Source organism: Mus musculus, chromosome 10 (genome assembly GCF_000001635.26).
Source record: "Mus musculus strain C57BL/6J chromosome 10, GRCm38.p6 C57BL/6J".
Taxonomy (NCBI): Eukaryota; Metazoa; Chordata; class Mammalia; order Rodentia; family Muridae; genus Mus; species Mus musculus.
In genome coordinates, this window is record NC_000076.6 from 28,195,163 (window position 1) to 28,212,084 (window position 16,922).

At 37.6% G+C, this 16,922-nt stretch overlaps 1 protein-coding gene across 21 annotated transcripts in view; it reads left to right on the forward strand.

Moving 5' to 3' along the window:
* Ptprk (protein tyrosine phosphatase, receptor type, K) overlaps window positions 1-16,922 on the forward strand; it is a 522,578-nt gene that overhangs the window by 120,343 nt on the left and 385,313 nt on the right. For all 21 annotated transcript variants that reach the window (NM_001359355.1, NM_008983.2, NM_001359356.1 and 18 more), the window contains exon 2: window positions 10,972-11,094. In NM_001359355.1, coding sequence (NP_001346284.1) covers window positions 10,972-11,094 — 123 coding nt within the window. The remainder of the gene's footprint in view (window positions 1-10,971; window positions 11,095-16,922) is intronic.

Below are 16,922 nucleotides of genomic sequence, written 5' to 3' on the forward strand. Positions count from 1 at the left end.
CATGTTTCAGAGCTCCAGTTGCTCTTCCAGAGGATCCAGGTTCAATTCCTAACACTCACATTGCAGCTCACAACTGTCTGTAATTCCAGTTTCGGGGGAATACACAGCCTCAAACAGGCATGATAAACACCAATGCACCAAAAACAAAACAACACACAAGACAAAACAAAACCAAAAACCAACAAAAACAAACAAACAAACAAACAAAACCCCCAAAGCCAAACAAAACCCAAAACATTTCTTATCCTGCAGTTCGTGTGACAGCAGATAATAGAATTAGAACAAAATTTGCATCATTAAAAACAAAGTTTTTGCCAGCACCAATTGTTGAAAATGCTGTCTTTCTTCCACTGGATGGTTTTAGCTCCCTTGTCGAAGATCAAGTGACCATAGGTGTGTGGGTTCATTTCTGGGTCTTCAATTCTATTCCATTGGTCTACTTGTCTGTCTCTATACCAGTACCATGCAGTTTTTATCACAATTGCTCTGTAGTAAAGCTTTAGGTCAGGCATGGTGATTCCACCAGAGGTTCTTTTATCCTTGAGAAGACTTTTTGCTATCCTAGGTTTTTTGTTATTCCAGACAAATTTGCAAATTGCTCCTTCCAATTCGTTGAAGAATTGAGTTGGAATTTTGATGCGGATTGCATTGAATCTGTAGATTGCTTTTGGCAAGATAGCCATTTTTACAATGTTGATCCTGCCAATCCATGAGCATGGGAGATCTTTCCATCTTCTGAGATCTTCCTTAATTTCTTTCTTCAGAGATTTGAAGTTTTTATCATACAGATCTTTCACTTCCTTAGTTAGAGTCACGCCAAGATATTTTATATTATTTGTGACTATTGTACAACCACTCTGGAAATCAGTCTGGCGGTTCCTCAGAAAACTGGACATAGTACTACCGGAGGATCCAGCAATACCTCTCCTGGGCATATATCTAGAAGATGCCCCAACTGGTAAGAAGGACACATGCTCCACTATGTTCATAGCAACCTTATTTATAATAGCCAGAAGCTGGAAAGAACCTAGATGCCCCTCAACAGAGGAATGGATACAGAAAATGTGGTACATCTACACAATGGAGTACTACTCAGCTATTAAAAAGAATGAATTTATGAAATTCCTAGCCAAATGGATGGACCTGGAGGGCATCATCCTGAGTGAGGTAACACATTCACAAAGAAACTCACACAATATGTACTCACTGATAAGTGGATATTAGCCCCAAACCTAGGATACCCAAGATATAAGATATAATTTGCTAAACACATGAAACTCAAGAAGAATGAAGACTGAAGTGTGGACACTATGCCCCTCCTTAGATTTGGGAACAAAACACCCATGGAAGGAGTTACAGAGACAAAGTTTGGAGCTGAGATGAAAGGATGGACCATGTAGAGACTGCCATATCCAGGGATCCACCCCATAATCAGCATCCAAACGCTGACACCATTGCATACACTAGCAAGATTTTATTGAAAGGACTCAGATGTAGCTGTCTCTTGTGAGACTATGCCGGGGCCTAGCAAACACAGAAGTGGATGCTCACAGTCAGCTAATGGATGGATCATAGGGCTCCCAATGGAGGAGCTAGAGAAAGTAGCCAAGGAGCTAAAGGGATCTGCAACCCTATAGGTGGAACAACATTATGAACTAACCAGTACCCCGGAGCTCTTGACTCTAGCTGCATATATATCAAAAGATGGCCTAGTCGGCCATCACTGGAAAGAGAGGCCCATTGGACTTGCAAACTTTATATGCCCCAGTACAGGGGAACACCAGGGCCAAAAAAGGGGAGTGGGTGGGCAGGGGAGTGGGGGTGGGTGGATATGGGGGACTTTTGGTATAGCATTGGAAATGTAAATGAGCTAAATACCTAATAAAAAATGGAAAAAAAAAAACAAAGTTTTTCATTTAGTTTTTCTTGTTTGTTTGTTTGTTTGTTTTAACAATTCCCAAAGACTGTGAGACTCCACTGCTAGATAAAAAGTGACTGCTGAGAGAGGGCAAATTAGTCTTTCCTAGGGGTGAAGCCCTGATTGGTTATGTAACATCCAATGGTCACCCCTGAAGACACACTCACACAGACACACAGACACACAGATACACACACACACACACACACACACACACACACCCCAAAAGCAAACTCATCAGCCTGCATATATATATTTATGTAAGAATAGTAAAGAATAAGAGGCCGTAACCCTCCCTACTTAAAATTACTAACCAGGTAGACTTTTAAACCTGTGAGATGTGTTCCTTTTTTTTATTGCTGTGCCCACAATACTAGAGAATAAGCAACCAAAGAAGTGAATGGTTCATTTGAACTTAATTGGAGGAGATATATTCTGTCATGGAAATGGGCGAGTTGAAGGAGGACATGGGGCAGCTGGTCCTAATAAACCTATCGCCAGAAAATAGGAAGTCGAATGTCAGTTCTCAGACTTTGTTCTCTTTTTATTCAGGCTCTGATCCCATTTCACAGAACAATGTGGCCGCCCCTTAAAGTGGGTCTTCCCACCTCAGATAGTCTAGAAACTCCCCCACTGACTTTCCCAGTGGTTTGTCTTCTGGATGATTCCCTATCTTGCATGTTGACAGCCAGTATTAAGCATCCCACCCAACAAGAATGCAGTCCTGTTTGTGGCATTGAAGAGGAGGGCGTGACTTCAACTTGTGTGAACTCAAAGTCATTGCTCCATAGGATATCAGGCACTACATGGCCAGTGTTGTGGGTAGAGCGCGATTGGGCACTTACTGGCATGATCAGCTTGTATGGCCTGGATTCATAACCTGTGTTGGTTCTCTCTCTGTCTCTCTCCTTCTCTCTCTCTCTCTCTCTCTCTCTCTCTCTCTCTCTCTCTCTCTCTGTCTCTCTCTCTCTCCGTCTTTCTTCCCTCCTTCCCTCTCTTCCTGTCTTTCTCCCTTCCTTCCTTCCTTCCTTCCTTCCTTCCTTCCTTCCTTCCTTCCTTCCTTCCTTCCTTCCTTTCTTATTTTCCTTAAAGATTTATTAGTTTTTATTTTCTGTGTATGGCTGTATGTATGTATGTGTGTGTGTATATATGCATGTATGTATCCATGTATACCATGTGTATGCTTTGTGCCCACGGTAGTCAGAAGAAGACTTCAAATAGCCTACATCTGGGGTTACAGAAAGCTGTGAAGCAACACTTGGGTATGGGGAATTGAACCCAGGTCCAGGCCTGTGCTTTGACCTGCCTCAGCGTGTCTTCTCTGCTTCTTCCTGTGTTATCATGAGTGAGTTTTATTTATTTACTTTTCTATTATAAGGTAACATTCTTATTAGTACATTCCTTTTATCTCCATCCCACCCATTTTGTTATTTTGAGGAAGTATCTCATATATATAGTCCAGGCTGACCCCAAGCTCTCTACATAGCCAAAATCTGATACTGACCTCTGATCCTCCTGCCTCCACCGTCAAATGCTGAGAGTAGAGATTGTACTGCTACAGTTTAATACAACTCTTTTCATCTGTGAAGTGAGTTCTAATGGTATGTAGTCATCCATTAGTTTCATTGTGAGGTTAGAAGTCACAGACCTCTAGGGTGACCAATATTTCAGTAGTATGCATGTCCACATGTACATGCAAGGTATCATGCCATAAAATCCCTTCTCTTGTTCTACTGGCCTTAAACCTTTAGGGTAGTGGGTATTTTATTGCTCTCTTAACACCCTCAGTGTTGGACTTGTGACAAATTGGTTGGTTTTAGATTCTATCTCTAATCTAAATTCCTGATTTTGACCACTGCTACCCGTCTTGATTTATTTGAAAAATTAGCTTTTAGCCAGATTAGATTCTAATAGTAGTCTTGAGACTATTTCAGATGAGACTGATCTAAGCTGTGGGCCCATGGGCCACATCCAGCCTTACGCCTGCTTTAGGAAACCTGTTCTTCAAGTGCGGTCTTGTAATCTGTTAAGATTTTTCATGTTTGGCTGCTTTCTTGCTACAGTTACAAGAATTGTGTAGTTGGAACAGAAGGTAAAGGAAAACTGAAATGTTTCCAAACTGGCTTTGCATAGATAGGATTTTGTCACTCCTGATTCAAGGCACACTTCCTGTTTGAGAACACATGTAGTAAATATTCAAAGAAAACTACTCGTACAAAAACCTCTCTGGAGTCTTTCTGAGCTAGTTAAGTTGAAAAATGTTTCTTTTTATTTAAGATTTAGGTGTTAAGTATCTGTGCAGGATCAAAACTATATAGCCCATGTATAAACTAAAAAAAATATGGCCCAGGGATATAGAAAGGATGTACTTTGTAGAAAGTTATTAGATGTGGGCACCTTTACATGTGAGGGTCTTGACTAATCCTTACACTCTTGTTTGGTAGTTATTACTGAGTTGATATTACTGGAGAATGATTTGAAGCTCAAAAAATGGAAATAGCAAAGCTGTGCATGTACTTAGCCACACTCTATGTTGCATCTACAGACACGCTCTCTGCCATCACCTAAGTATATGCCAGGCGCTTAAAATTCCTCCGCTCTTATTACTTGAAGTATAGTGCATTTGAGGGTTTCTGATCTAAAGAGAAGAATTGGTGTGTAATTGAGCTTCTTGCTCCACTCTGGTTAATTTGGTCTTATTGAAGGATGGCTATGCAGTGAAAGTATAGAATTTGCAGACAATTTAACTAAGAAGTCTTACAGCTCCCTAATATTGGATTATACATATTAAACATGTATTTTCAGTTAGAGGTGGAACTCTAGGAAGGAAGAATTTGATAATCAATGGGTGCGTTTGAAATGCATTCTTTCTTCATCAATAGGAGTTACTTCTACCTACCCATAAATGATAGTTCTTAATTCAGAGGAAACAGGCTAGGATTGCCTTTCTTTCGCAAGGTACTAGGCTGAGATAATATTTTCGCACACTAATTAGTTGCAAGCAGCACAAAGAATATTCTTCCAGGTATGGCTTGATTATCTTTTTAAAAGGCTCGTTTATAAATTTTCTAAGTTTTTATCCACTAAGCTCCTCAGTGGCAATAAGTTAAGATGACACAGGATTCAGCCACCCACTTGTAAAGGCATCCATTCTTTGTGTGTACTTGAATATTTCTCATGCGCGTGTATTTTCATTTTTGGACGCGTATTGAGGAACAGGTGTAGCTTGTCTTTCGAGCTGACATAGACAGACACTACCTAGGCATTGATCATGTCTGTCCATTCTCATTTTGTACGTTCAATATTCCCAGAAGTATAGAGTTAACAAGAAACAGAAATCTATCTAGACATCCCAGCATTTTTCAGAGGAATGTTTTCTGAAAGCCAGTTCTTTACTTTTCCCAATAAGATCTTGTTCTAGGAATAAAGATCGGCTCTGATCAAATGGACCATTAGTTAAAGAGTAAAACTATTTATTTATTTATTTATCTATCTATTTATTTATTTATTTAATTTTTAATCCTTCAGAATTATTTTGGTGAGGCACACTGGCCGACTCCCATAGGCATTTCACTTCATACCAGTGAATTTCCATTGTAATTACTTTTTTAGATTTAAATTTTTTATTTTAATTATGTGTTTTTGTCTGAGTACATTCAAATGAGCATAGCTGTCCCTGGAAGCCTAAGGCACTGGGTCCCTTGGGAGCTGGAGCAGGCATCTGGAAACCCCCTGGCCTTGCTGGATTCTTGCTTGTTATAGCACTATATGCCCTTAATCACTGAGCCATTTCTCCAGCCCCTTAGATTTGTGATTTCGCATTAGAATAATTAAAGGGCATCTATTCAAAGCTTGCTTGATTTAATACGGTGTGTGGTCTAAATTTGTATACTGTATTGATTTCTCTTTTGAAACTGAAGGAAGAAACAGGATTTGATGTGGATTGCCACCTAAGTGAACAAATCTCTACATTATTGATTAATTCACAACTGGTGAAGGTTGATTCTACATTTCTCTAAGAATCATCATACAATTTTACTAAGAATATCTACTGTATTTTCCAACATATATTCCATGACCTTGCATATGCTCTTTTAGAGGAATACAGTTTTTCCCTATGCTTAAATCTAACTAAGTTGTCCATGCTTACAGCTAAGAGGAGCTTGTTCATGGAAGCAGTAAGGAGCATGAGTGATAATTCTGTTTGTCTCCTGTATTTATTCTTGGTCAGTCAATGATACACAGATGAGGGTCCTGGAAGGAACAAAAGTGAAGATCCTGCTATGATGACTTTCAAAGCCTACCCATCACAGATTGCTCAGAGCAAGCTGCCGGGACCTTAATGACTTTACTTTTTTACTTATTTTTCTGGCTCAAACTTAAAATTAACCAGATCCTGGGTATTATTAAAAAACTTAGCTTCAGGGCAGAGAAAGTATCTTAGTTAGTATAGTATTTAGTATGTAGTCTAGGGTTCTATCCTCAAGGCCACAGACACTGGGTGTAATGACAGTCATGTAATTGCTGAACTGAGCAAGTAGAGGCAAGAAGATTCAGAGGTCAAGGTCATGCTCAGTTATGTTGTGAGCTTATGAGCATATGAACTTATGGCCAGCCTGGGCTACACAGGACCCTGTTTCAAAACACCAGAAAAATGAACCAATAAAACAACAACAAAAGCAAAAAACATGAAAAGGAAACAAACAAAAATTTCACAGTTTGTCTTTAGAGAGGATTTGTGTTTTGAAAAAGTGCCTTTGCATCTATCATCTGTCTGTCTGACTACCTGTCTGTCTACCTGTCTTTCTTTCTTCCTTCTTACCTTCCTTCTTCCTTTCTTTCCTTGTTTCCTTATTTCCATTTCTTCTTTCCATCTTTCTTTCCTTCCTTCCTTTTCTCCTTCCTTCCTTCCTTCCTTCCTTCCTTCCTTCCTTCCTTCCTTCCTTCCTTCCTTCCTTCCTTCCTTCCTTCCTTCTTTCCTTCTTTCTTTCCATGTATATGAGTATGTATGTATGTATGTATATGTATGTATGCATGTATGTATGTATCAAACTATCAATAATCTGTTTATCTATGCATCTATTTATCATCTCTCTACCATCTATCTCTATTAATTAATCATTTATCTATTTATATGTCTATTAATCATCTATCATCTCTATCTCTTTATTTACCATGTTTATCTATTTATATATCTATCAATCATCTAATATCTACCTATCATCTTTCTATCTATCATCTGTTTATTTACCTATATATCTATCAATCATCTTTTATCTGTCATCTATCTTATCTATCCATCTATTATCATATATCTATCATCTATCAAGAAATTTATCAGTATCATCTGTCTATCTTTCTGTCTCTCTGCATATTTGTTGACAGAGAAGGAGAGAGAGAATAGGAATTTGGGGGAGCTGATTTTGTTCTTTCATGTGGATTTCTGAATTGAACTCAGGTTGTCAGTCTTAGCAGCAAGTATCCTCACATTTTAAGCTATCTCACTAGCCTCAAAAGAGTTTTAGCATAAATAATTTTTCTCACAAATTTCCAGAAAGGATCACTACAAAGTAGGAATTCCCTGGCACAGGTCTTAGAGGTTAATGACTTCTTCAGCATGTATCTTCATATAAATTAGTGCATATGGACTCAGTTACCTGATAAAAGGAATATATTATACCTAATTGATGATATCATGGTAGGTTTCATATAAAGACATTGTTAATAAAAGACTGTCAAGGAACCTCAAGATGATTTTGGCTCTGGGTCTCTAATTCTCTACATCTCTACAATCCTAGAACTTTGATGAGCCAACAGGTTCTTTAGGGGTCACTGGCAGAGAACTCTAGAGAATTGTACTTAGACAATTCCATTTTAATTTTGAGACAGAACCTTACTATATAGCCTTGACTGGTCTTGAACTCACTACATAGATCAAACTAGCCTTGAATTCACAGAGATCCACCTGCTTCTGCCTCCTAAGTGCTAGGATTAAAGGTGTGTGCCACCGCATGCCAAGGGATGTTTCTCTCTACAATACTGTATTTCAGGAATGTGCATTTTGAATATCATATACCATAGAAGCCTATGCTTGTAAAATCACTAATAGGAATATGATATGGCAGAATTTTTTCCAGATCTATGGTAGGGTTAGGACTGGGAGTGAAGCCTGATGGTAGAGTTCTTCTCTCGCATATATAAGATCTAGCGAGCCCACCTTGTTCTCTGCCCTTCCCCCCACACCCCAAAAAATCCAATTGTACAGGATGAGAGGTGTGCTATGTGTTATGTGTTGTAAGCTGGAAATACGTTGTTGCCTCAGTTTATCTTATTCCCTTTGTACTCCACATGGCTGCTAGATGTATAATTTTCTCAGTGTACCTCGGGATAAACTTTTAGGGTTTTAATTCAACTGTAGATTGAACTGTCTGATTTCCTTCTATGGCATCAGAGACCTTTCGTGTTAAGTTATTTCTACCTGACTCCTCCATACATTTCATAGCTGTTATTCAGAAACAGTTTTGGACCCTGACAATGCCATGTTTCTTTTCGTGTATATTACTTTTCTCTTCTTTTCCTGTTTGCAATCTCAGTTTTCATGCACTGTTGTTTTTCGCTTCTAAGTACAAAGAAGCTGGGCTCAGGAGAAGATGTCAGCAGGTATTTCCGTTGGAATGGAAGAGGAGGTCATTAGAAAAGAATAGTGCATTCTCCTTGGACATCTTGAAAGACATCCTGTGTTTATTTTTGCTTGGTGCATCTTTTCTTCTTTAGGTGTACCTTGGTGAGTGTAGTCTGGTCTTTTGCTTCTTTTAGAATTTTGATCATCTTGTTGTCACTTGTATCACATGGATTTTTCTGTTTCATTCATCAGCTTAGAGTTTTTGCTAATTATTATTATTATTATTACTACTACTACTACTGCTACTGCTACTATAATCTATCTCTTGTCCTCTACACTTTGTTGTCACTTCACTAATACTTTTGAGCTAGAAATCTCCTTCACAAAAATGATTCTAAGAATGTCCTGGAGCAGGTTTATAAATGTGCTTTCCATGTGTTAAATAGGTTTGTGGTACCTCCAGGATTAGAATTTACTGTAAAGAAGAAATTGAAGGTTCGTCTTCAAGGGTTTTTCTTATTATGCAAGTCAAGCTGATGAGTTAAAGATTTCAAAATCCTTCTGACACATTCCTAGTATAGTGGTGACATGCACCGTTGGCACACTTCGGATCGCTATTCCTCCTGTTATTCTTAATCAGCATTCTGGCATCTAAAATTAACCATGTCTACGAAGGGCAACAATTACAGCCATTTGTCTTCCAAATGAGTCAACATGATTTCTCCTGGTAGTTTAGGTTTGTATACAGAGGGCACCGCACCTGTGTAAAAGGTAATGGGGGCCCTGCAGGCATACATTGCAAAGCTGTAGGTCTTTTTGGGTTTGTGATAACACATTGTATTTGTGAGAAAAGCTTTTCCTTTGTGATACAAAGATGCATTGCCTAGTACCCTCTTTTGTAGGTTTTCAATGAATTAAATTAATTTAAAAGAAATGTTGATCATTTTTCATGAAACCCTATGCAACCAAGGTCATTTTGAGTGTATTTAAACCATGATAATACATGCTCCATCTGTTGGGCTTCGGGTCATAGTGAAGGATTTCTGTAGTCATAAGAGAGACTCAAGAGTGCCCACAGTGTGTTGTGCTTTTGAGAAAGGCTTTGGGTTTGTGGTTCTCTCTGTCTCTTATGGTGTTGTCTTTGATGCAGCTGCGGTTCATTGTTGCAGAAGACTGTCTTTCACTCATATCCAAAGTGATAAACTTTTGATGAAGAGAGGGAGAAGAATTTAATGGTCTGAAGTTTTCCACCTGTTCACTGTTATTGCTTGCCTTAGAATTCCCCAAGTTTCTCCACACAGATCTCCATGGAAACTAAGCAAATAAGCCACTTGAAAGGAGACAGGTTATTGGTTTTTCTCATTGAAGCCACTGCTAGATTTTCATTAGTTGTAATCCATTTTCTTTTAAGATGAGACATACAGGCCACTTCTTATTTTCCCGGTGTGAGTAAACTGACTAAGTTCACTATGCACCCTTTAGAGATGGGCTCTGAAGGAAAAAACATCCATTTTCCTTCTGCTATAGAGTCACATCTGAAAGCACAGACAAGGGTAAGGATGACTGATGTCAAAGGGGAAAGGCTACTTGTGCTCTTGAAAAATCAGGTCATTAAGCAAAGGAAGCCTGGGTGTCGTAACAGGCTAATCTGATTCATTTTGTGCTTCAGGTTCTCTCATGTTAATTGTATTGAGTTTAAAAATAATCTAAATAATCCAGAGAAGCCTGTCCCAGGCCTCAAGTACTGTTTACACCTTGGTAACCTGTGAATTATTCACTGTATGAGACATCAGAGACACCTTTACTCCTGTTTTTTGTTTGTTTTTTGTTTTATCTGTATGCATGCGTGCATGCATATGTGTGTGTACCTGTGTGTATATGTGTATTATCAGAGACAGGGTTGCTCTCTGAGACTTGGCCATCCTGGAACTTGCTCTTTAGACCAGGCTGGCTTTAGAGTCACAAAGATTCACATACCTCTGCCTCCCAAGTGCTGCAATTAAAGATGTACTTCACCACTGCTAAACTCATGGACATCTTTTAAATCAAGGGGTTGATAAGGCTAAAACATGAACTTCACAGGTTCGAACTTGCATTGCAAGGAAAGTTTTCTCTCTTCCTATCCCTTTTCCAGTAACACTGGCAACAGTGTTTAGATTGGAGATTTATAAGCCAAAGGAAGCCTTCATAATATGTTTTTAAAAATGATTCAAAACTTCAGATTTCCTTCTGGGGCTCTGACAAGTTGAATATATGAGGTTTTTATTTGTATTGAATTTCTAAAGGCAGTAGAGACCAACAGGGGTGCCATTGACAATTAAGATCACATGTGTCACCAGGTGCCATTTCCCTCAGCTCTTGCTGCTCAGTGATCTTCTTTTATGGACAAAGGGCATGCAGACATCACCATGTTCCTTGCTTCCCTTTCTAGGTGGCTGTACTTTTGATGATGGGCCAGGGGCTTGTGACTACCACCAGGATTTATACGATGACTTTGAGTGGGTCCATGTCAGTGCGCAGGAACCTCATTACCTGCCCCCCGAAATGCCTCAAGGTAAGTCACATTCCCCTAATTCAATGTCTAGGGAATATTTCCGAAAAAAAAAAAAAAAAACAAACAAGATTTTTTCACTTTACATGTAACAATAGAAATTTGTTATATTAAGCTTATTAAGTGGTCTATTTGGTCACATGTAAAAAATTTTAAAATTTTCTTTACAATATTCTATACCTTCCTATATTCTTCAAAATTTCTGAATACAACTTTCTGTGCTTTGCAAAAATTATGTAAGTTTATAAACATTAGCTGTTTTTGTCTCTTAATAAGAAGTCAAAATGATCAAGTAAAACTTATTTTGATCATTTAACCAAATCATTTGATCATTGATTCATGTCTTATTTCATATCTTTGATCATCTCTCATAGGTGTGATCTAGTTAGACTCTAAGCAAGCACTAGTTGTTGGTAAGGAGATAAATGGTCTCATTCTCCCACAGACCATGATGAGCCAATTCTTCTACAAAGAGAGACCTTGGAGACAAAATTATCAAGCCGAGATGCTTTCTGAGTAAATTTTGTGGATACACACAGAGTTTCTTACTGATATAGAACTTGTTGTAGGTATTGACTTTTGATTTTCTGAGGCAGTATATTTTCTGATTGCTTAAGACAGGTCATGTTATTATTTTATTTTATTTTATTTTATTTTTTGTGACTTGTGAAAAGCACAACAAAATAGCATATCAATATATACTTTCCACTTAATATAATATGGGACTAGTGTGTTTTTCAGTTCTATATATTAGTTTGAAACTAACTCTAAGTTATGTGTTTAGTAATAATTTGAATAATTATAAGAATCAGAAACGTAAACACCAAATTTGAACCATAGTACCTAGGAGAACAAGTGTTGCTTAGCAAGAAGCAAATGATTATATATAAAATTATGTATGTGTAAAAAGATAACACCCTTTATGCTTTAAATCATATAGCTGATGTTAATGTTCTTCAAATAATTTCTTTTGAAGTATAATTTATTTTGTATTATAATTACATAGAGATAGCTAAATTTAAATTAAGCATGTCCTTCATAGTTGACTGTGAGTTTCAGACATTGCCATTGGAAGTGCAAATATCAATTAAGGTGGCTGATTAAGAAACCTTGCTAGTTAACATGATTCATAAACACAAAAGGAAAAATCATTGGTGATGATCAGTGGACTATGACAAGGTCTCAACGCAAATAAAATAAAACTCAAATGAAAGACATTCAAATGAGGGTGCAAATGAATTCAGTGAGTACGTTTTGTGGATTTTTTTTTTTTTTTTTTGGCATGGTTCTGTTCTAAGGTACATGCTGAGTTTAAGCCTTCTATTTATTCTGAATTGTAGCTTTCTCTGTCTGAGTTGGTAAATGGTAATTTTGAGACTACACTAAAGCATAGTTTTCCTCCTGGAGGAATACACCGTGGGGGTGGGGTGGGGACAGTGTTTACTTAACTCCCTTGGTTTCTTATGATTGACCCTGACACTATGGGCAGACTCACCTCATTTTGTGCATTGGTCTGTAATCTTCTTTCAAAGGTACATACAATATCATTCTGGCTCTTTCTGATTAAAGAAATCTCTGTACGTTTGTCACTTCAGTATTCTCAGTGGTATATTTAGACTTAATTTTTCATGTAATATTAAAAAGGTGGGCTGCAATGCACACATTTTGACTGTTTATCATCAGAGAATAATCAGAAAGATGTTGATTTATGGAAATGTTGCCATTACTAATTGCTATTGATGGTGTGTAATGAGAGCTGAAGAGAATGTTCAAATGACCTTGTTGGTTCACCTTTTACACAATTACTTAATCATCGGTTACAGTAAAGGATGTTATGCAGAGAAATTGAAAGTGTTTGATATTCATTCATATCCTCCAATTAATAACACATTAAATAATTAATCATGCAAAGAAGGGAAAAGGTCATGGACATGTTATTATTATTTTTTATTTTTTGCAGAATGTAACTATGTTTAGTCTAAGGAAACGTCAAAGAAATACCCATATGTATTCCTGTTTTATTAACCTGTTTTATATACATGTGATTGTAGATGTAGGTTCACATGCACATGTGTGTTTGTGCATGTGGCAGCAAGAGGACAAACTTGGGTTTCTCTTCTAAGGAATCTTCCATCTTGGTTTTTGAGACCGAATCTTAAGATAGCCTGGAGCTTGAAGAGTTGGCTTATTTAGCTGACCAATGTGGATTCTCTTGTCTCACCCTTTTCAGTTAGGATTATAAACTTTCAAGCTTTGGTATGAGCACTAGAAAGAAAGTTCCCATACCTGTATGATAAGTACATTATTAATTGAAGTATCTCCTCTAGCCCTGTTCAGTTTTTTATAAGATATTTTCTCCAATTTTCCTGCTAATATTTTTAAAAGAACCTACTAAGCATTAATCTGCCAATATATTGGCTAAAAGGACATAATTAGACATACTAGATTTTCATGATCTTCCTGGGGACTTGGCTCAGCTGCTAAAAACACTTGTTCTTTTAGAAACTAGAGTTTCATGCTCAGCACCCATAGCTCATAACTTTTTACCACTCCAGTTCTAGGATATCTGATGCCCTCTTCTGACCTCCATGGGCACCAGACATGCGCATGCTACATACACATATATGTATGTACAACACTCATATACATAAAATAAATAGTATTTTAAAAATTTCAAATGACCCATCTTTTCTTTGTTCATACAAATAGGTAGGCCTACTTACTTTATTTACTGGAAAAAAAAAAAAACATAAGTAGAAACAAAACCACGAAGCCATTCCATGCCTTCTGTCATAAGAAGTCTGTCTGTCTGAGGCAGACATGGTAGTGAACCTTTCAGTACTTGGACATTGTTAATTAGTGATGTCTTATTGGCCATTAGAGGGTTAAGAAAACCAGAAATTGTAAATATTCAATTCTAAATACTAAGGGAAGAATATAGAAAATAAGAAATAATGTCTTGTGACAAATATGTTACTATTAGTGACTGCTTGCCACATTCCAGAACAGTTCTTAGCTTGTTAGATGACAGTAATGATGACAAGAAGGACCATTAAATGTTTAAAAATAGCTTTCAGAAGAACAAACACTTCATGAATGAGCCCTGTAGCAAAGTCATATTAAAATAGGAAAAGCTTTTCATTAATGGGATGCAAAGTAAAGGTATAATGAGTTCAGCTGCACCATAGTGACATCAGGTGTTGCTGAGAAGAATTGAGAACAAGAGGAAACATCTCAGGCTACTGTAGACTCAACATCTGGATAGCCACTTTGTGCAGCCTAATGGGCAGCCAATCCATTCTTGGATATAAGCCCAGAAAGCCATAGCCATGTATTCATTCAAAGAATGCACTAATGTATATAGCATTAGTTCTTAATAGTTCCAAGATGTAAGCAGCCTGAATCCCTCTCAGCCATACAGTGTACCAAAGCCAGGCAGTGTATTCATGTAGTGAGATAGATATGATTCCACAATGTGAAGGAACCAACTCATGCTGTAATCAGCAATATTGATGGATTTCAAAACCATCATCAGGGAGTGAAAACAGACACAAGAGTGTTTCATTTGATGTCCATACATTTCAAAAATAGGCACACCGATTGCTGAGTTAGAAGTCTGTTAGTGTACGTACTTATGGGAGGGCATGGCAAGAAGGCATGAAAGAGATATCTGGATGCTGGATACCTAGTTATTTACCTGGGAAGCATTTGAGCTGCTTTCAGTCAAGAAACTACTGAGTTGTTTGTTTTCTTATCTGTAACTTGTAAGTTAGCAAAAAGTGACAAGGACATAAGGCTATTGAGGACACAAGCATACTATTGAGAAGCTAGAATAATAATTATAGTGTTGTAGGTTAGCAAAAGAGATATGTTCCAGAAGACCTCAAATGTGGTAGACTCTTTATTTTCTTCCTTCTTTGGTCCCATAAGCCTTGATTCCATAAATCCATCTTTGGGCTTTGTTCAGGTTATATATTTATTTCTATTTATTTCTATTTGTTGTCTAATTATCCATTCACCAAATCCTCCCCCATTTGTACTGCATCTACACATGATCATCTGAAGGAAGCAGAGCTTGCTGACTGGCATGGCACTCTTTATCTGACTGCATAGATTGATAGTCTTTCAATCTACTGTCTACATATGTCCACTGAGGTTATTCTAACAGTTTCAATATTATTACATATTTTCCCACCGGACTCATAATGTCTTCATGTACATATAGCATGGTTAAAAATTTCAGTTTCTCAAGACACCATTTTATTTTCTTTAGATAAAAGAGGCAGCTTTTATAACACAAGGCTTGATAGTTTTTTGTTTAAGGGGCTAGAGAGATGCCTCCGTGAGTCAAAATGCTTGCTGTGAAGGTGCAAAGATCTAAGTCCCCAGTGCCTACATAAACAGCCTTGTATGGCTTTGTGTGCCTGTTAACTCCAGAACTGAGAATGGAGCCAGGTAGATCCTGGGAAGTTGCTGGCCTATCAGCCCAGCTGACACTGTGGGCTTCATATTATTACTATAAAGTGGAGTATGATAGAAGATAACACTGGGTGTCTTCTTAGGCTTTCTGCCCAGGCTCACCCTACCCTTCAACACCTTACATTAAATAAATAAAAGATTTTGTTCATAATTTGAAGAAAAAATTCTCTCTTCTTATAGAAAACAATCAGGTAGGAAATTTTTGTTTCTTAAACATTGTAATGAGAGATTTTAGTGTAATCAGAAGATTGTAATTATTCAGTAAACTCTGCCCTTATAAGGGATATCATCTAATTCTGATTTGTTTAAATGTCAATTATTAGGAGAGAATTCGCACTTTCTCCACCTTGCTTGTCACATGAATGTCAGTCCTCCACACAGAAACCTGTTATAGCCATGCTTAAGACAGGCCAGAGAGAATGCAGATGGCAGACAGAGCTAGACATTGTTCTTTGATCTCACACATTTTTTTTTTCTGTGATCTTGATCCTCAAATATTCTTTTATGCTTATGACCGCATGAAACAAATTCATTTCTGCGTTTGACTATCTGTTCTGTTCTAGATGTGAGGGCGAGGCGGGAGGCTGACCTATCATTACATTTGTCTTCCACTGAAATTGTAACTGCTTCTTTTGAAGATGTGTTTCTCTGACATGATTAATTGAATTTTACTTTAGAGTCTGTGGAATACCTATTTGACAGTATTTAAAATTATGACTACATTAGATTCCATCTTCATCTTGCTTCTTCCTACTGCTAATAATATAAATCACTACATGGAGTTTTTGATTTAAATTGTACATACTGTATGTTATTAAAAAATAATAAAGGCTCTAATTTAGATTAACTGGAAGGGTGAAGGAGGAAACCATTTCTCTGCCTTGTAAAACTTAGTGAGGTGTGATTCAGTGGCTTATGGCCTGAATGTTTAGAGAGCAGATGAGACGGTATAAGAGAGAGTTCACACAACACTAAGAAATCAGCCTTTAAACTGGAGGCTGTTTTCTTAGATTTCTTGCATACTCTATTAGTCAGGTTGCTAAAATAATGCTCCCATTCTTTAAGTACTTACTTGCTGAGGTTCACTCTGCTTACATATTCCACTGTACTATGCTCATCTCTCACTGCGGTTGTTATTTCCTTCTGCTGGTGGGATGTAGTGACAATAGAAAGTGTGATGTCTACAAGTTAATGCACATGACAGCATTCGCAGGGAACTTAACTTCTGTACTCAATATCATAACTCTAACTACAGTTGATCTGTCCTGGTGGCCACTCTGAGGAACACTTAGAGGCTGAAGGCACTAAGGTAAAGTTTGAAACTGGTTTTGCTAGCTCAAACCCTTTTGTAC